Source organism: Pseudochaenichthys georgianus, chromosome 5 (genome assembly GCF_902827115.2).
Source record: "Pseudochaenichthys georgianus chromosome 5, fPseGeo1.2, whole genome shotgun sequence".
In the NCBI taxonomy this organism is placed as follows: Eukaryota; Metazoa; Chordata; class Actinopteri; order Perciformes; family Channichthyidae; genus Pseudochaenichthys; species Pseudochaenichthys georgianus.
This window is the reverse complement of record NC_047507.1, coordinates 45594209-45608418: the sequence shown is the minus strand read 5'-3', so window position 1 is coordinate 45608418 and position 14210 is coordinate 45594209. Positions and strand designations below refer to the sequence as shown.

The following is a 14210-nucleotide window of genomic DNA, read 5'->3' as shown; positions in this document are numbered from 1 at the left end:
ATATCAAATATAGTTTCAGTCAGAAGTAGAACCTCAACAGCTTTTGTAAACCTTTTGTTAAAGGTACAGACAAGGCTTACACAGAGTCACAAGGAATCTTGAACGTCTGGGTTCTGTTTCTGAACACCTGTCAGGAAGAAAACACGTGTCACAGTATTCAAATGAATATGGACATCTGGGAAATAACCTTACGGGCCACTTACTGTAGCATGTGGTTCAATCCATGGGTCTACAGGTAGGATGGTGACGTGTCATAAGTAGGGTCCATTTCATTAATATACTCCAAAAGCACAAACCATTGCGTTGCGGGTTATAATCTAAACCGAATAAAACACCCTATCATAAAACTGTATTTGTTTGTTTGTTTGTTTATTTTATTTAAAGGACAGTGCACATTAATTCACATTGCTGTAAATGAGCCAGTATTAGCCAGCAGGCTAATTTTCAACTGTTGTCCTTGGCAACATGTTAACTGACCACAACAAGACTAGAACATAAGAACATAATTAAATAGAGTACAGCAGACAACATCAGTACACCAATAAATAAATAGCAGTACAACAATAAATAGGAACAGTAGTACAACAATAGAGAGGAACAAACAAACATGCAAACAGATGAAATATCATCATACCTTGATTCAGTTAAAAGTGTTCACATTTGTGATTGTTTAAAAGCCAGTTCTTATGATTGTGGGTAAATGTATGATAAGAGGTGTTATTCCTGATCTGCATGGTGTTGTGTTCCAGAGTGTAGGTGCCCTCACAGAGAAACAGTGTTTGCCAAAGGAACTGGACCTAAGAGGGGCTACACAGTCCCCTCTTAGGGCAGACCTTGTGGTTCTGCTGTTTGAATTTTTCTGCTGTATAAAAGTGCAGAGTGGTGGGGGTGCCTTGCCATTTAGAATTTTAAAAATGAGACATGCATCAGTGTGTTTTAATATATTTTCCCAGCTGAGCAGGTTATGTTTGTCCAGGATTTTGCAATGGTGGTATAGCTTAGGTTTTCTGTCCAACACTTTGAGAGCTTGTTTGTGAAGTGACAGGATAGGCCTTAATGTTGTGCTATTCGCCTGGGTCCAGCTGGTCATACAGTATGTTAGGTGGGGAAGGATCATGGCAGTCATGTAGAGTTTTGCAACAGGTGTTGTCAAACAGTTCCTTATATATCTAAAGTTTGCTAGATTGTATTTAGTTATTTGCATTACCTTTCTCACTTGTTTTTTGAAGGATAAAGTAGTGTCAAGGATAATGCCTAGATATTTAAAATGTGTAACTGTTTGAATGACCTCCCCAGACACATAGACCTGGGGTTCACAGTGTGATACAGTGTTGGTCTTGCTAAAAAACATACAGACTGTCTTCTTAACATTCAGACATAGCTGTGAGTCAGTAAGCCATTGATTTACATGAACCATTGCATCATTTAATTTGGCCGCAGCTTGGGCCTTGGTTTTTGCATGGACATAAATGACAGTGTCATCAGCGTACATTTGCACCTCACATCCAGTGCACACTGAGGGCAAGTCATTTATATAAAGGCTGAATAGTATTGGGCCCAGGATAGATCCCTGGGGTACACCCAGTTCATTCCTCAGGGGTGGTGATGTCTCGCCATTTACCCTCACACACTGAACTCTGTCTGGCAGATAGGAGCTCATCCAGTCTATTGCACTGGGTGAGAAATTAAAATAGGACATTTTGTGAATGAGTACTTGATGATTGACTGTATCAAAAGCTTTCTTAAGATCTAAGAAGATTGCTCCAACAATGCCTCCTTTGTCCATTTTTTATTTAATATTTTCCACAAGGAAACAATTTGCGGTCTCAGTGGAATGATTGGCTCGGAAGCCGAATTGCATGGGGTGTAGTGTGAAAGGACTACTGTTAAGATGCTCAGCTACACATTTCTCAGAGATCTTAGACATGACAGGTAAAATACTAATGGGCCTATAGTTGTTTGCATCAGTTGTGTCCCCGGATTTGTGGACTGGCACAACAATGGCTAACTTCCAGTCTTTTGGGAATGTTCCCTCCCTTAAAGAGGTGTTAATTATGTTGGTAATTGTCCCTGTGAGGGTAGTAGCATGTTTCTTTAGAAACAGAGAATCCAGTCCAAAAGTGTGTTTTGATTTGGAATTGTTTAAAGAAGAAATTATAGAATTAACTTTGGATTCAGAAGTCTCTGTCAGGGAGAAGACTGGCTGTGTATAATCAATAGGTGATGAATGTATTTGACCAATTTGGGGACTGTTTATAGTCAGCCTCACAGAATCAATAAAATGGTTATTAAAAATAGCCGCTATTTCTGCTGGCCCCTTACATAAGGTTCCATTGTTACTGATCTCCAGCTGCTTTGTTATTTTATGTCCTTTCCCTGTTAGGTTCTGCAGACAGTCCCAGATTTGTTTATGATTTCCCTTAGATTCATGAATGAGATTAACAAAGAAGTTGGATTTAGCTGCCCTGATTTCCTTTGTAACTCTGTTTCGTAAGGACGCAAATATAAGCCTGTCAGTCACTAAATTTGACTTAAGAGAGTGCTTTAGAGCATTATCTCTCTCCTTCATTGATTTCCTGATGTCACTATTAATCCAGGGGAGGGTGCGTTTATTTTTGGACTTAGATTCGCTTTTCCTGAGGAATCGTTTTGATATATTTTGGATTGTTGACATAAGGGCATGTGTGTTGGTATCCACATCTGCACCTGATAACATTTGGCTCCAGTTAATGTTTTAATTTCCCTGTCGAATTCATCAATATCACTCTTGGGTATTCTTAATTGGTACGATTTTGTACTGGGTTTCAAATGGAAGCGGGATTTAGTGAGCTTTCTGACTATGAGAGTTAGGTTGTGGTCAGACAGACCAGTGATAATATTGTAGGTTTTTGTCACCCTTTCAGGTTTGTTGCTGAAAATCAGGTCAATCTGGGTTTTTGAGGATGTGGTTATTCTAGTAGGCCCCTTAATTAATTGTGTGAGATCAAATTGATTAGATACCCGTTCTAGTGCCTTATTACTTGCTTTGTCCTCCCAGTTAACATTGAAGTCACCCATTAATATTATTTCCTTGGCAGAACTGCATTCTCTAAGCATTTTTTGTAATGTGTCAAAGAAAATAGCTTTTGCAGATGGTGGTCTGTACACTCCAATGAGAATGAAAGACATCTGTGGGGACAGGCTAACATTAAGACAGATATGCTCAAGCTCATTCTCAGCAGAGCATTGAAACTCATTACATGATATGTGGTCTTTGATATAAAACAGTAACCCCCCACCCCTGCCCACAGCTCTATCTTTCCTAAAAACATTATAGCCAGGAATATGCATGGCTGAGGATGGGGAGTTTTTATTCAACCAAGTCTCTGACAATGGATTAAGGAAAACTGTCTTGAACACAGATTATGTTTAACATCCTAAATGCATGTCGGCAGCCTTTGTGTCCAGTTCTTGTGGTGAAACGTGTAAACCAGTCTGATCTGATGATGGAGCAACAGTCACTTTGTATCTTTAGAGATGAGGAAAGAGGTACTGCATTCATGACCTTAGTTCCTGTGGCTCTATGACCGTGTACTAACTGTCATACGTAGCATTAGCATGTAGGGCTCAGCTTCTACACACATCTAGGTTACGTCTGTATTTCGTGTCAGAGGGTCAACTGATCCATTCTGATGCACACTTCTGCTTGCCACTCTTCACAGTCCTCTCGGAGGATGCAGGATGCGTCAGCTCTGGTGAAACTTGAAGCAATGAGCTGCGTGTGCTGTTGCCCTGGAATAGTAAAAAGGCCCGTTCTTATTACGCTACACAGAAGATATATGCAAAAGGGTCATGAAAGAGGTGAGGTGGGTGGGGAGGGGAAGAAGGAGAGGTGTGCCATTTTTTGCATCAAATCCTGCTGGTGGCAGGCCCCCCCTGCCAAGCGCCATGTGAATACTCGGGTGTTAACAGTGGCTTGGAGGCGAGGCTTGTGAGTGTGTGTGGTGTGTGGGGGGGTTTTCGGTGGGTTGGTGTCAGATGGGGGCAGGAGGTCGCTCTCTCTCCCAACTCTCGCTTGAAGGGGGATGAACCGGCAGATGTATATGTGTGTATGTGGGAGTGTGTGTGTTGTGTTGTGCAGAGCGTGCATGTCGCCTGTGTATAGGTAGGGTTCATAAGCATGTCGTGAGGTGACGAAACACACATACATGCACACCCACAGATAACCGCTTGAAGGAATGGAAGGCCTTCCTTCAGATGGAACTCGTTAGAATGTCACAGATTTGATCCCTGTCGGGTTATGGCATTATGTATTCAGAGCCATATTACGCTTCTTTTGGCTGTCAACAAGCGCGAGCCCCTGCTGATCCCATGCCGCCTCAGAGGGCTCGGGTGGATCTGTCTGTTCTGGTGGTTTCCTTTTGTTAGTTACTGCCAATAGGAACAAAGCAAGAGGGACCAGCACTGTTCATTTGACAAGCTCAACACACGCGTAGTCGCTTCAACTTCCCCAACGTTTGGACCTGTGTCTGACCCAGCCCTGAACACTGGCTCCAAGTACATTTGGACCTGTGTCTGACCCAGCCCTGAACACGGGCTCCAAGTACATTTGGACCTGTGTCTGACCCAGCCCTGAACACGGGCTCCAAGTACATTTGGACCTGTGTCTGACCCAGCCCTGAACACGGGCTCCAAGTATATTTGGACCTGTGTCTGACCCAGCCCTGAACACTGGCTCCAAGTACATTTGGACCTGTGTCTGACCCAGCCCTGAACACTGGCTCCAAGTTCAGGCTGACATTGTGGCTGGAGCTTTTGAAGAGCTCAGCAGATCCTTGTTAGAGATGCTGAAAGGTATCCTGCAAAAATAAGAAAAAGCAAGCCTCATTGTTTAGGATGAACGCGGATCAGAACAATAAATAAATGATCATTCCAGATGAAGGATTTGGACTATCTTGACGTCTCTGTTGTGGTTCTACACGCAGCTACTTTGTGTTACTGTCTGCTCCTACACATGAGGGCAACTCTTCAAATGCCTTTGAGAAACTGCTCTTCAAAACGTGTCCACAGTTGTTCCGTTTGGTCATTTGGAACTTCAAACTCGTTTGCCTTCAGATTTTGTGAAATCACTTACATAGAAACTAGGTAAGTTCCAGAGTCCCTAAAAGCAGATGTGGTCCACATGTATGCCATTCCCTTATGGCACAATGTGTCACGCATTAAGCTGCTTTGGGAAAAAGGATTCTTCTTAATTGACTTTATGCTGAATCCCAACACTGTGTTCGAAAGATTAACAGCTGCATTAGAAACATATTTGTTTCTTGATAAAAGATAAAAGAAATTAGAAGTTAGAAATGCTTCATTTTTAACCAAAACACATTTTAAATGTGCATCACTCAGGTTGACTTGCTTCTTCTTCATACAGCAGAGGTGCATATTGTATCGAGAGCCAACACTTGATTCCTCTCAAAGTTAGTATAAAGGAAACTGGTTGTCTCAACATAAAGGTTTGTTACATTATCCACGATAGCCTCATCCTTCTATTGATCATATTAATTAAAACATTTGAAAATGAAAACCCCCCAAACCAGTGGGAACGTACTGTAAACTAGGAAGCCATGGGAACACTTCTCAGGATGCTGGGATTGAGAGCCGATGCTTCATATAATCTACCCTCCAGGGCTATCTGAAACAGCTGGGAAGTGAACAGCTGATGATGTGCATGCAATGTCTAGCACATGGCCCATCTGCATGGACGTATCCCTATGATTACTTTCCTAAGATGACTCTTTTCAAGACAACTTGAGAATAATGCTCTCTCCCTTGTGTTCACCGATTGGATAATCACCCACGATTATATAAAAAAAAATGGTCTTGCAAAGATTTGAGGGATTAACTTCTGTCCTTTTCTGGATCATTCCATTACGGATATCTGAAGGATTTTAAGGTTATTTACAGACATGACAGTTCATACCAGCTGGAAAAGACGATTTGCTGATTGGATAAGAAACTGGATTTCAGTCAGAAGTAGAAGTTCAATAACTTTAGTAAACCATTGTTAAAGGTCCAGATAATGCAAGCAGAGTCTCAATCAACTTCTGGGGTCTGTTCCCCAAGTAAGAAAACATGATGTCCAATCACAATTAAAATGTCTTATAATTATTTAAATATATTGGGAATCTGGGAAATAACCTTGCTCATATAGCATGTGGTCAGTCCACGTGTCGACAGGTAAGGATGGTGACATTACATAAGTAGGGTCAATAGCATTAATATACAAAAGCACAAACATCATTTTAGGGAATATAATCTATACCGCATAACACACCCTTAGCGGATATCAGTAGATTAAGGAAAACGGTCTTGAACGCAGGTTATGATTAACGTCTTAAATGCATTTCAGCAGTCTTTGTGCCCGGTTGTTCTGGGGAAATGTAAACCAGTCTGATCTGATGATGGATCAACCGTCACTGTGTCCTTTTCAATGAGGAAAGTGGTACTGTTTTCAAACTGGCATTAAAAAGATCTTAAAGTTGACGAAGTTCACAGGCATTATGTGTACACAAGATGTCCCTGACAGACCTCCAAAATGCCAGTCATGGCAGCAAGAAGACTTGTGACATGGCTGTCAAAGCCTCTTTTTATATAAAGTGAAGAGGAGTAAAGCGGAACAGGACACAAAATGGCTGCTGTAAAGATGGCTGCAGATGGGAACTGTGTGACACGGTGCAAAGTCTAAAGAAAAGGAGAAGTGAGGAAGGAGTGTATGAGAGAAGAGGGAGAGCAGCCAGTCAGTGGATCAGTCACTCCAGGCCTGGCCTCTCGGCGGGGGGTTGTGCTCGGGGCGAGATCACAGGCCTGCTGCCACGCCGGAGCCTTCACAGGCACACAGCGACAGAGAGGGAGCTGCTGGCAGCGGGTCGCCTCTCTGATTCACCCCGCCTCGGCAGCCATCTCTCTGCACCCGTGTTCCGCGGACTGAACTTGACCCACATGTAGACCTGCTGGCCATGCAGGTCTGATCCCGCTGTCCTTCTGAACACGTTTTGTTCTTTTGGGTTTGGTCTGATCCAAAACTCCAAATCATTTCTTTGTACTATAAAAGTCATTGTTAGTGCAGCCAAGTTTGAGCTAAAACTGTGTCTATGGTTTGAAGAGCTCAATAGATCCATGTTAGTGAAGGTCAAACGATTCCTGCAAAAATATAAAACAACATGCCCCCCTGTTTAAGATGAAAGTGAACAGATTTATAATTCCAGATAAAGGATTTGAACTCTCTTAACGTCTCTGTTGACATTTTACACATAACTTACTTTCTGCATCTACAAACACCTCAAATGTCTTTGAGAAATGGCTCTTCAAAACGTGTCCACCGTTGTTCCACTTTGGTCATTTTGAACCACTCTTTGACTTCAGAGTGGAGCGATACTTTGGTTACTTATGTCAGATATATTCACAAAGTGTATCTCCAGCACTGCAGAAACTCTTGATCTGGTGTTATTGAGACTGTCATTGTGTCTCTTGGTCTAGTATTTCCACACAAATTCTTAACATGCCGCATGCAGTAGTTAAACCCTGATAAGATGTGTGTGGTCTGAGCAAAGGGCCCAGGAGTACAGGGTGGGGAAGTGGGGAAGGGGCCGTTGGATCCTGGCCGAATTGCAGCCAATTTGGTCTGAGGTTAATTTGTAGTAACGTGCGTAAATGGTTACGAAAGTTACTACAAATAAATACAGTTGAGTAAGTATTTAAAAGTTAAGGCTTCAACGAATACACCTACAAGTTCTGTTGGTGTCCATCAACTGCCATCTCTACAAGCAACCACAATGCATTGCAACAATGCATACATAACGTAGTCGATTGAGGTCAATTACTCTGTCGGACCAACACAGTCCCTAATAGCCCCACGTTGGCTGAGCGTAGCAGTGTTATCTTACCTGGCAGTATTTGTTTCACCATGTTAGGCCACTGCATGCACAGGTTCAAAGGTAACATCACAGTACAAGTAAAGGTTCAAGTAAAAACCTGTTGGGACAGTTTGTTTTTAGTACTTTGTTTTCTCATAGTACTCATGTGTTTATTTATTTGACTATAGCTCATATTTAATCATTAAGATATAAAGAGTAAACGTTCAAGGATAAAATCTATGTTGTACAATTCACCCCATGGCATGACATCTGTTTCAAACACACAGCCATACAGTAAACACACCGCTACCCCTTCCTCTACATGTCTCTTCCCATTCTTAGCCAGCCCCCCATCCATTCTGCTGTGACCCTGACTGTTGAAAGTCAGTCGACTTCTATTAGTATCAGCCCCGCTCATCATTATCCATCAATTAGACTGGCAACAGTCAGGGCCCACAGAGAAACATCTGCAGCCTTTAGGCTCTGTTTCTGCAGAGGTCACTGTGAGGGAAGGCTTCTCTAAATAAAGCAGTGGCAAATTTTCAAGGTTGAAGCTTGATATACCTATGTAACCGGTAGTCACAAGTGGTGGCTTTGGTTCTTCAGTACTTTGTGAGTACTGACTTGTGTTAATTGCATTGAAAAGCAAATGTTGCCAATATAGAGGACCCAACAAAATACAGTAACACGCTGCAAAGACAGAAACCAGAACATGCGGGAACTAGCACAGCAATGGACACTTTCTCAGGTGAAACTAAAAAGTTTTGAACATGCTTTGTTAACATCTTTTTTGGCTTATGATTTTTTTGAAGTTGGTTATCCATCTGTAAGGTTGGGAAATAAGTTTAAATTTGTTCCCAAGTTTGTAGAGTGAAACATTTGTATAATACGTTTAGAGCTTTGAAAAAAGATAGTTCCTATACAGTACTGCAAAACAGAATAATCTATGTAAACATCACAAGCGTGCTAAAAACGAAATACAAATTAAGAAAAGATTAAAAAACTGACAAACATGTCTGGCACATAATAGGTCCAGTCTGTTTGGGAACACTGTAAGGTCCAACCCAGAACTGCCACTGGCTATGTTTCCTCAGCAGTTCTGTATCTGAATGAGACGTTACTGGGATTCATTTGTTGTGTACACAAGCCCAGAATCCCTCACCTTTCTGTCCTCCAGATTGAAGAGTGAGACGGCAACACTAAAGGGCAGCACAGCCTGGAACATACTGCTCAACTGACATTTAAAAGATTTGTTTCATGGAATTTGACAAGTACCCATGGCTGAACTTGCTGCTGTGCACCAAGAGCTTCATAAGCGGCGCCTCCCTTTTCGTTAGGATCCCCATTAACTGACGCCTCATTGGTTGATGGATCTTCCCGGGGTCTACGTTCCAGATGTTAATTAATTCTAAGCCTACAGGGATATCTGATGGCATCCCACATGACAAGTAGTACGACTGTTTCCTAAACTTTGCCGGCAAGATTGTGGGGGCATTGCTGAACGGCAGCAGACCCCCTGTCAGGGAGAAGTGCCTGCTCTGTGCCGATTGTCATTTTCTAATGGCCTGATTAGGCTGTTCATGAACATCTTCAGATGGGACACGTCGGTCTGCTGAGGATGGGTTTGTCAACTTTGTCCCTCTGGACTCTGCCTAAATGATCCATAAAGGTCCTGACACACCAAGCCGATTTTCGGCGTCGATAGATGTCGGGCCGTCGATGAGCGTCGTGTCGCCCTACTCAGATTGGTGTGTCTTGGTGTGTACTGCACCGTCGTGTCTTTTCCGCCGTGCCGACACCTTCCGCCGCCGATTCAACTCTGATTGGCTGTTCAGCTAGCGAATCAGTGCATGAGAAGCGAAACGGAAGTGAGGGACCCAAACAAACTATTAAGAAGGCAAATCTGAGATTTCATTTAACTCCAGCTCTCGACACAGGTTCGGGAAAGCCCCGTGAGCTTCTCGCTGTAGAGGGAAAATGGAACACGCTATTTGTTGTTTGTTTATATCACGCAGTCTGTTCTTCTTCTCTCGGTTATCACGCAGTCTGTCTTCCGGTTGTTGCCTCTTTTGAATGACGAATACACACTACCGCCCCCTGCTGGTAAGGATAGTTATTGCCACTCACGCATGCACAGTTCGTACATGCTTCTTGGCCGTCGGCTGAAGTCTTTGCGGTGTGTTCCAGTGCGACACATGGCCAAGACGCAGGAGACGTGAGGCCACGTGAGGCCACGTTCCGTCGGGACGTGTTCTTTGGTGTCAGTTTGGTGTGTAAGGACCTTTCAAAAACGTGTTGAAATGTTGTTTTACGTGTGTGTGATATGTTAAGTTTCTTGTTTCTTGGAGTATTAGACAATTGTCCTCTGTGCTTGTGTTTCTACAGCAATGGTACACCAGCACAATGAACCTGCTAGGAACATGGCTGACTGACCGTATGGACCTGCAGCTCCACCTTTATCAGCTGAAGATACTCATTCGGATTGTCAAGGTAAAGACTTTACTACTACATGTACCTTTCTACACCACATATCTTACGGCAATAATAATTCAACCTCTTGAATTGCTGCTTTCCCCACATAATTATGTACAAACTTACAAAAATACACAACGCAGATTTTCTTCAGCTCTCAGGAGATTCAAGGCCTGTGCTGTACATGCTTTTAACACATCCGCGGACACTGTAGTCACGCAGATTTGCAATCGGCTCAAAGTCATAAAACAGTCACATATGGAGTGCCGCCCCCCCCTACACGCAGATCACGCAGACTGCGTGGGGCCTCAGCTTATGCGCAAATGCGGCGCAATACATCGAATGCGCAAATGCAGTGACCCCGCTGCGAGGCTCCGGCGAACTAACAGCTCACGAGCGTGCTCCACTGTGTTTGCAACTTAACTTCCAAAAGCTCCACACTTAAACCCCCAGTAGAAGCTATATCATCATTTTGTTTCAGACATTATACATCCACAAATAATGACACTTAGTCACAAAATGTGACTTTTAAACACCAGATTGACATTAACACTTACAGGGACCAGAGATAGTTTTAATCCAGCTAACAGCCAAGCTAAAGCTGATAGCGACCGTAATATTAGAACTTCATAAACACACCTCAACACTTGAACACGTTTCAGCGTGTTGTGAACTAAAAATAAAGATCTCTATATTTCTACACAATTGTAGGTATTGTTGGTGGGCATACAGTCTATAAACAAAATACCGGCATCTTAATAGCGCTAGCTAGCAACATGGCTGAGGCTCGTGCTGTGTTTGCAACTCAACTTTCAAAACAGCTCCACATAACAAAGTGGGAACTACCCAATCGACCGTGAACTGTGCGTGGTTTAGGAAGCAGTCCTGTGGAAAAGTGGTACAAATGTATTTCAGCTAGTTGTTTCTCAACTCCTTTTCCTTTGGTAGTCCATGAGCATTTCCAAATAAAGGTCCCAACAAAGTTAGGGAAGAAGATAAGGAGTCCATTCGAGGCGTTTCAAGCAGGGGGGAGTTTATGTGAGAGAATCTCCCTGTCGTGAACTTTGGGACGTTTGCCTTTGCAGACCATTTACGTAAAATAAATCCCATAGAACACAAAAGGAAAACCCCAAAAAGCATAATAGGGCCTCTTGACTTTGACACAGAGAGCATTTTTATTTTAATTCGTGATTAGGAGGTATTAATTGTTTCTTTTTATCAACAATCAATTAAATATATCTTGTAAATGTTGTCCGGATATAGCAATAATTTCTTTAAATCTCAACCCTAGTTTTTTTTAAATTGTGTGCAGTTTCAGGGTCTTCCCTGTCCTTCTTCAGGCTTGATCTGTTTATATTTCCTGATTCAAATAATTTCGTATACAAACAAATTGATACACCAGTTAAATAAAATATGACCATGCATTGCTTTTCTGATGCGGTGAATCTTTCTGATTGTTTTGTTTGTTTGTGATAGAAAAAGTACCGTGACTTCCGTCTTCAAGGGGTGCTGGACTCCACGCTGAACAGTAAGATGTATGACACAGTGAGGAACCGGCTGACCTTGGAAGAGGCCACGGCCTCAGTGAGGGAGGGGGGGATGCATGGCGTTTCAATGAAGGACAGTGACGAAGAGGACAACGTTAACTAAATCAAAGGTCCTGAAAACGATAAGAAAAGAGGGTGAGCAGCATACTGCCTAGGAATCCAAACAGCCTTTCCATGAGCTCCATGATTATTTGCTGTTTCAGTTTTTCATTCATGTAATGGTTCCACAGTTCTGTCTGACTTTATACAAGAAAAACAACATTTGTGTCCATAAACACCCGTGACACGCACGGCTGTCCTGTGAGTGCAGTTCATTTAGAAACTATCTCTGTCGGCTCATCAAGCTGTTATTCCTCAGAACTAAAACTGAAATGTGAGAAAATTACTGTAGTTTCCAGGATACCCCAAACAGAGCGAAAATGTGACAGGAGTGTGAGACATGGGCCCTGCATGCAAAGCCGCCTTCTAATTAGGATGATAAAGAGCGGCAGTATGCGGCATTTACATGCAGTTCACCTGGCACAACATGAAGACATGATGGTTCCTTCATGTTGTGCCACTTATATTATCTACAGTCCTTGTATGGTGGCCTTCCTGTTGCTTGTTGTTGAAGGTACATAGAGCACTCTTACAGTATGAAACAGTCAAATTATCCAGGTTCATCTATGGTGGTTCAAAGTGAGATAATGAACCAGGTTTCTGTGTTTTTTAAACCTGCCAACAAATGGATGATAACTCTTTATGGTCAAACATATTGTGATTGATCCATTTGTGATTGATCCATTTCAAATATATTTCAAAGTGTTTGGCAGAAGGATGGACAACTGATTCTGAACAAATTGCCATCTCTAGGTCTGACATCATAAAGGCAAGACCATATTTTTGACAAAACATTTAAATAAATACCCTAAATCAACATCACCAGATTAATCTGCAAAGTTGGGACAAGTATGTAAGACATCAGTTTGAACCAAGCAGCGAAATGCCATTTTATCAACCGTTAAGCACATCACGATTATTTGCATGAGAGATGAAAGTACACAGAATAAATGGAATGCACATAGTTAAATGAAAGTGTTAAATATGTATGGGGAATTATCTGTTACGGTGTGCAGGAAGCAGGACCCAAATGCAGACCAGAGTAAAAATAATTCCTTTATTCCAAGGATATATATACACAAAGACAGAACACTCACCAAAGACCACGTCAATACACAAGACGAACCGACACTGAACACAGGAAGAGACAAGACTAAATACAGGGAGGGGTAATCACAAGACGAGACACAGCCGGGCAGGGGAGGAGAAACACAAGGGCCACAGGTGAAAACAATCAGACAACTAGACACACCAGGGAAACTAACGACGGGAGGAAAACACAGGGAAAAGGACCAGACAATATACCCAGAGGAAAACATGACAGGGAGAACAGCAAGACACCCAAACCAAGACATAGAAAACGTGACATAATGATCGTAACAGAACCCCCCCTTCAAGGGACGGATTCCAGACGTCCCTAAAACACCAAAACAGTCCCATAAACGTCCAAAAAAAACAATGTCCAGCAGGGTGGGTGGAGGGGGACCGGAGGAGGGGTTTGGGCTGACAACCCAGGAGCACCGCGGAGGACCCGGAAGGGATCTCGGGCGGACGGCCCGGGGGCAAGGCAGAAGCCGAGAAGGCGGACTCGGGCGGACGGCCCGGGGGCAAGACAGAGTCCAAGGTGGGGGTTATGGAGGGGCTAAGGCCACCGCGGGCGAACTCAGGGGGCCGAGCATGAGGGCGAGGGCCGCGGCCGGGAAAGTGAGGGGGCCGGCCTCGAGGGAGAAGGCCGTGGCTCTCAGGGGGCCGGGATTGAGGGTGAAGACTCCGGCTCTCAGAGTGCCGGGCTCGAGGGCGAAGACCAGACAGCTCCGGAGGCCGGGCAGGAAGGCGCTGACGGGACAGCGCCAGAGGCCGGGCAGGACCCGGTGTCGGAGCTGGTGGGACAGGCCTCGGCAAGATTCCCCACGGAAGAGGACAAGGAGTTGGCAGGACCCCCGGCGAGACATGTGATGTCGAGGCCTCCAAGGAAACAGGACATGGGGTTGGCAGGACCCCCGGTAGAAGAGTAGTCGGCGGGCCTCCAACGGCACAGGACACAGGGTTGGCAGGACCCCCGGTAGAAGAGTAGTCGGCGGGCCTCCAACGGCACAGGACACAGGGTTGGCAGGACCCCCGGCAGGAGAGTAGTCGGCGGGGCCTCCAACGGCACAGGACATAGGATTGGCAGGACCCCCGGCAGGAGAGTAGACGGCGGGACCTC

The 14210-nt window shown here is 43.9% G+C and overlaps 1 protein-coding gene across 1 annotated transcript in view; it reads left to right on the top strand.

The window, feature by feature from the left end:
• cadpsa (Ca2+-dependent activator protein for secretion a) overlaps positions 1-13465 on the top strand; it is a 252895-nt gene extending 239430 nt beyond the window's left edge. The window contains exons 27-28 of the mRNA XM_034084138.2: positions 10272-10376; positions 11835-13465. Of these exons, the coding sequence (XP_033940029.1) occupies positions 10272-10376; positions 11835-12008 (279 nt within the window). The 3' untranslated portion in view covers positions 12009-13465. The remainder of the gene's footprint in view (positions 1-10271; positions 10377-11834) is intronic.
• The last annotated feature ends 745 nt before the right edge of the window (positions 13466-14210 follow it).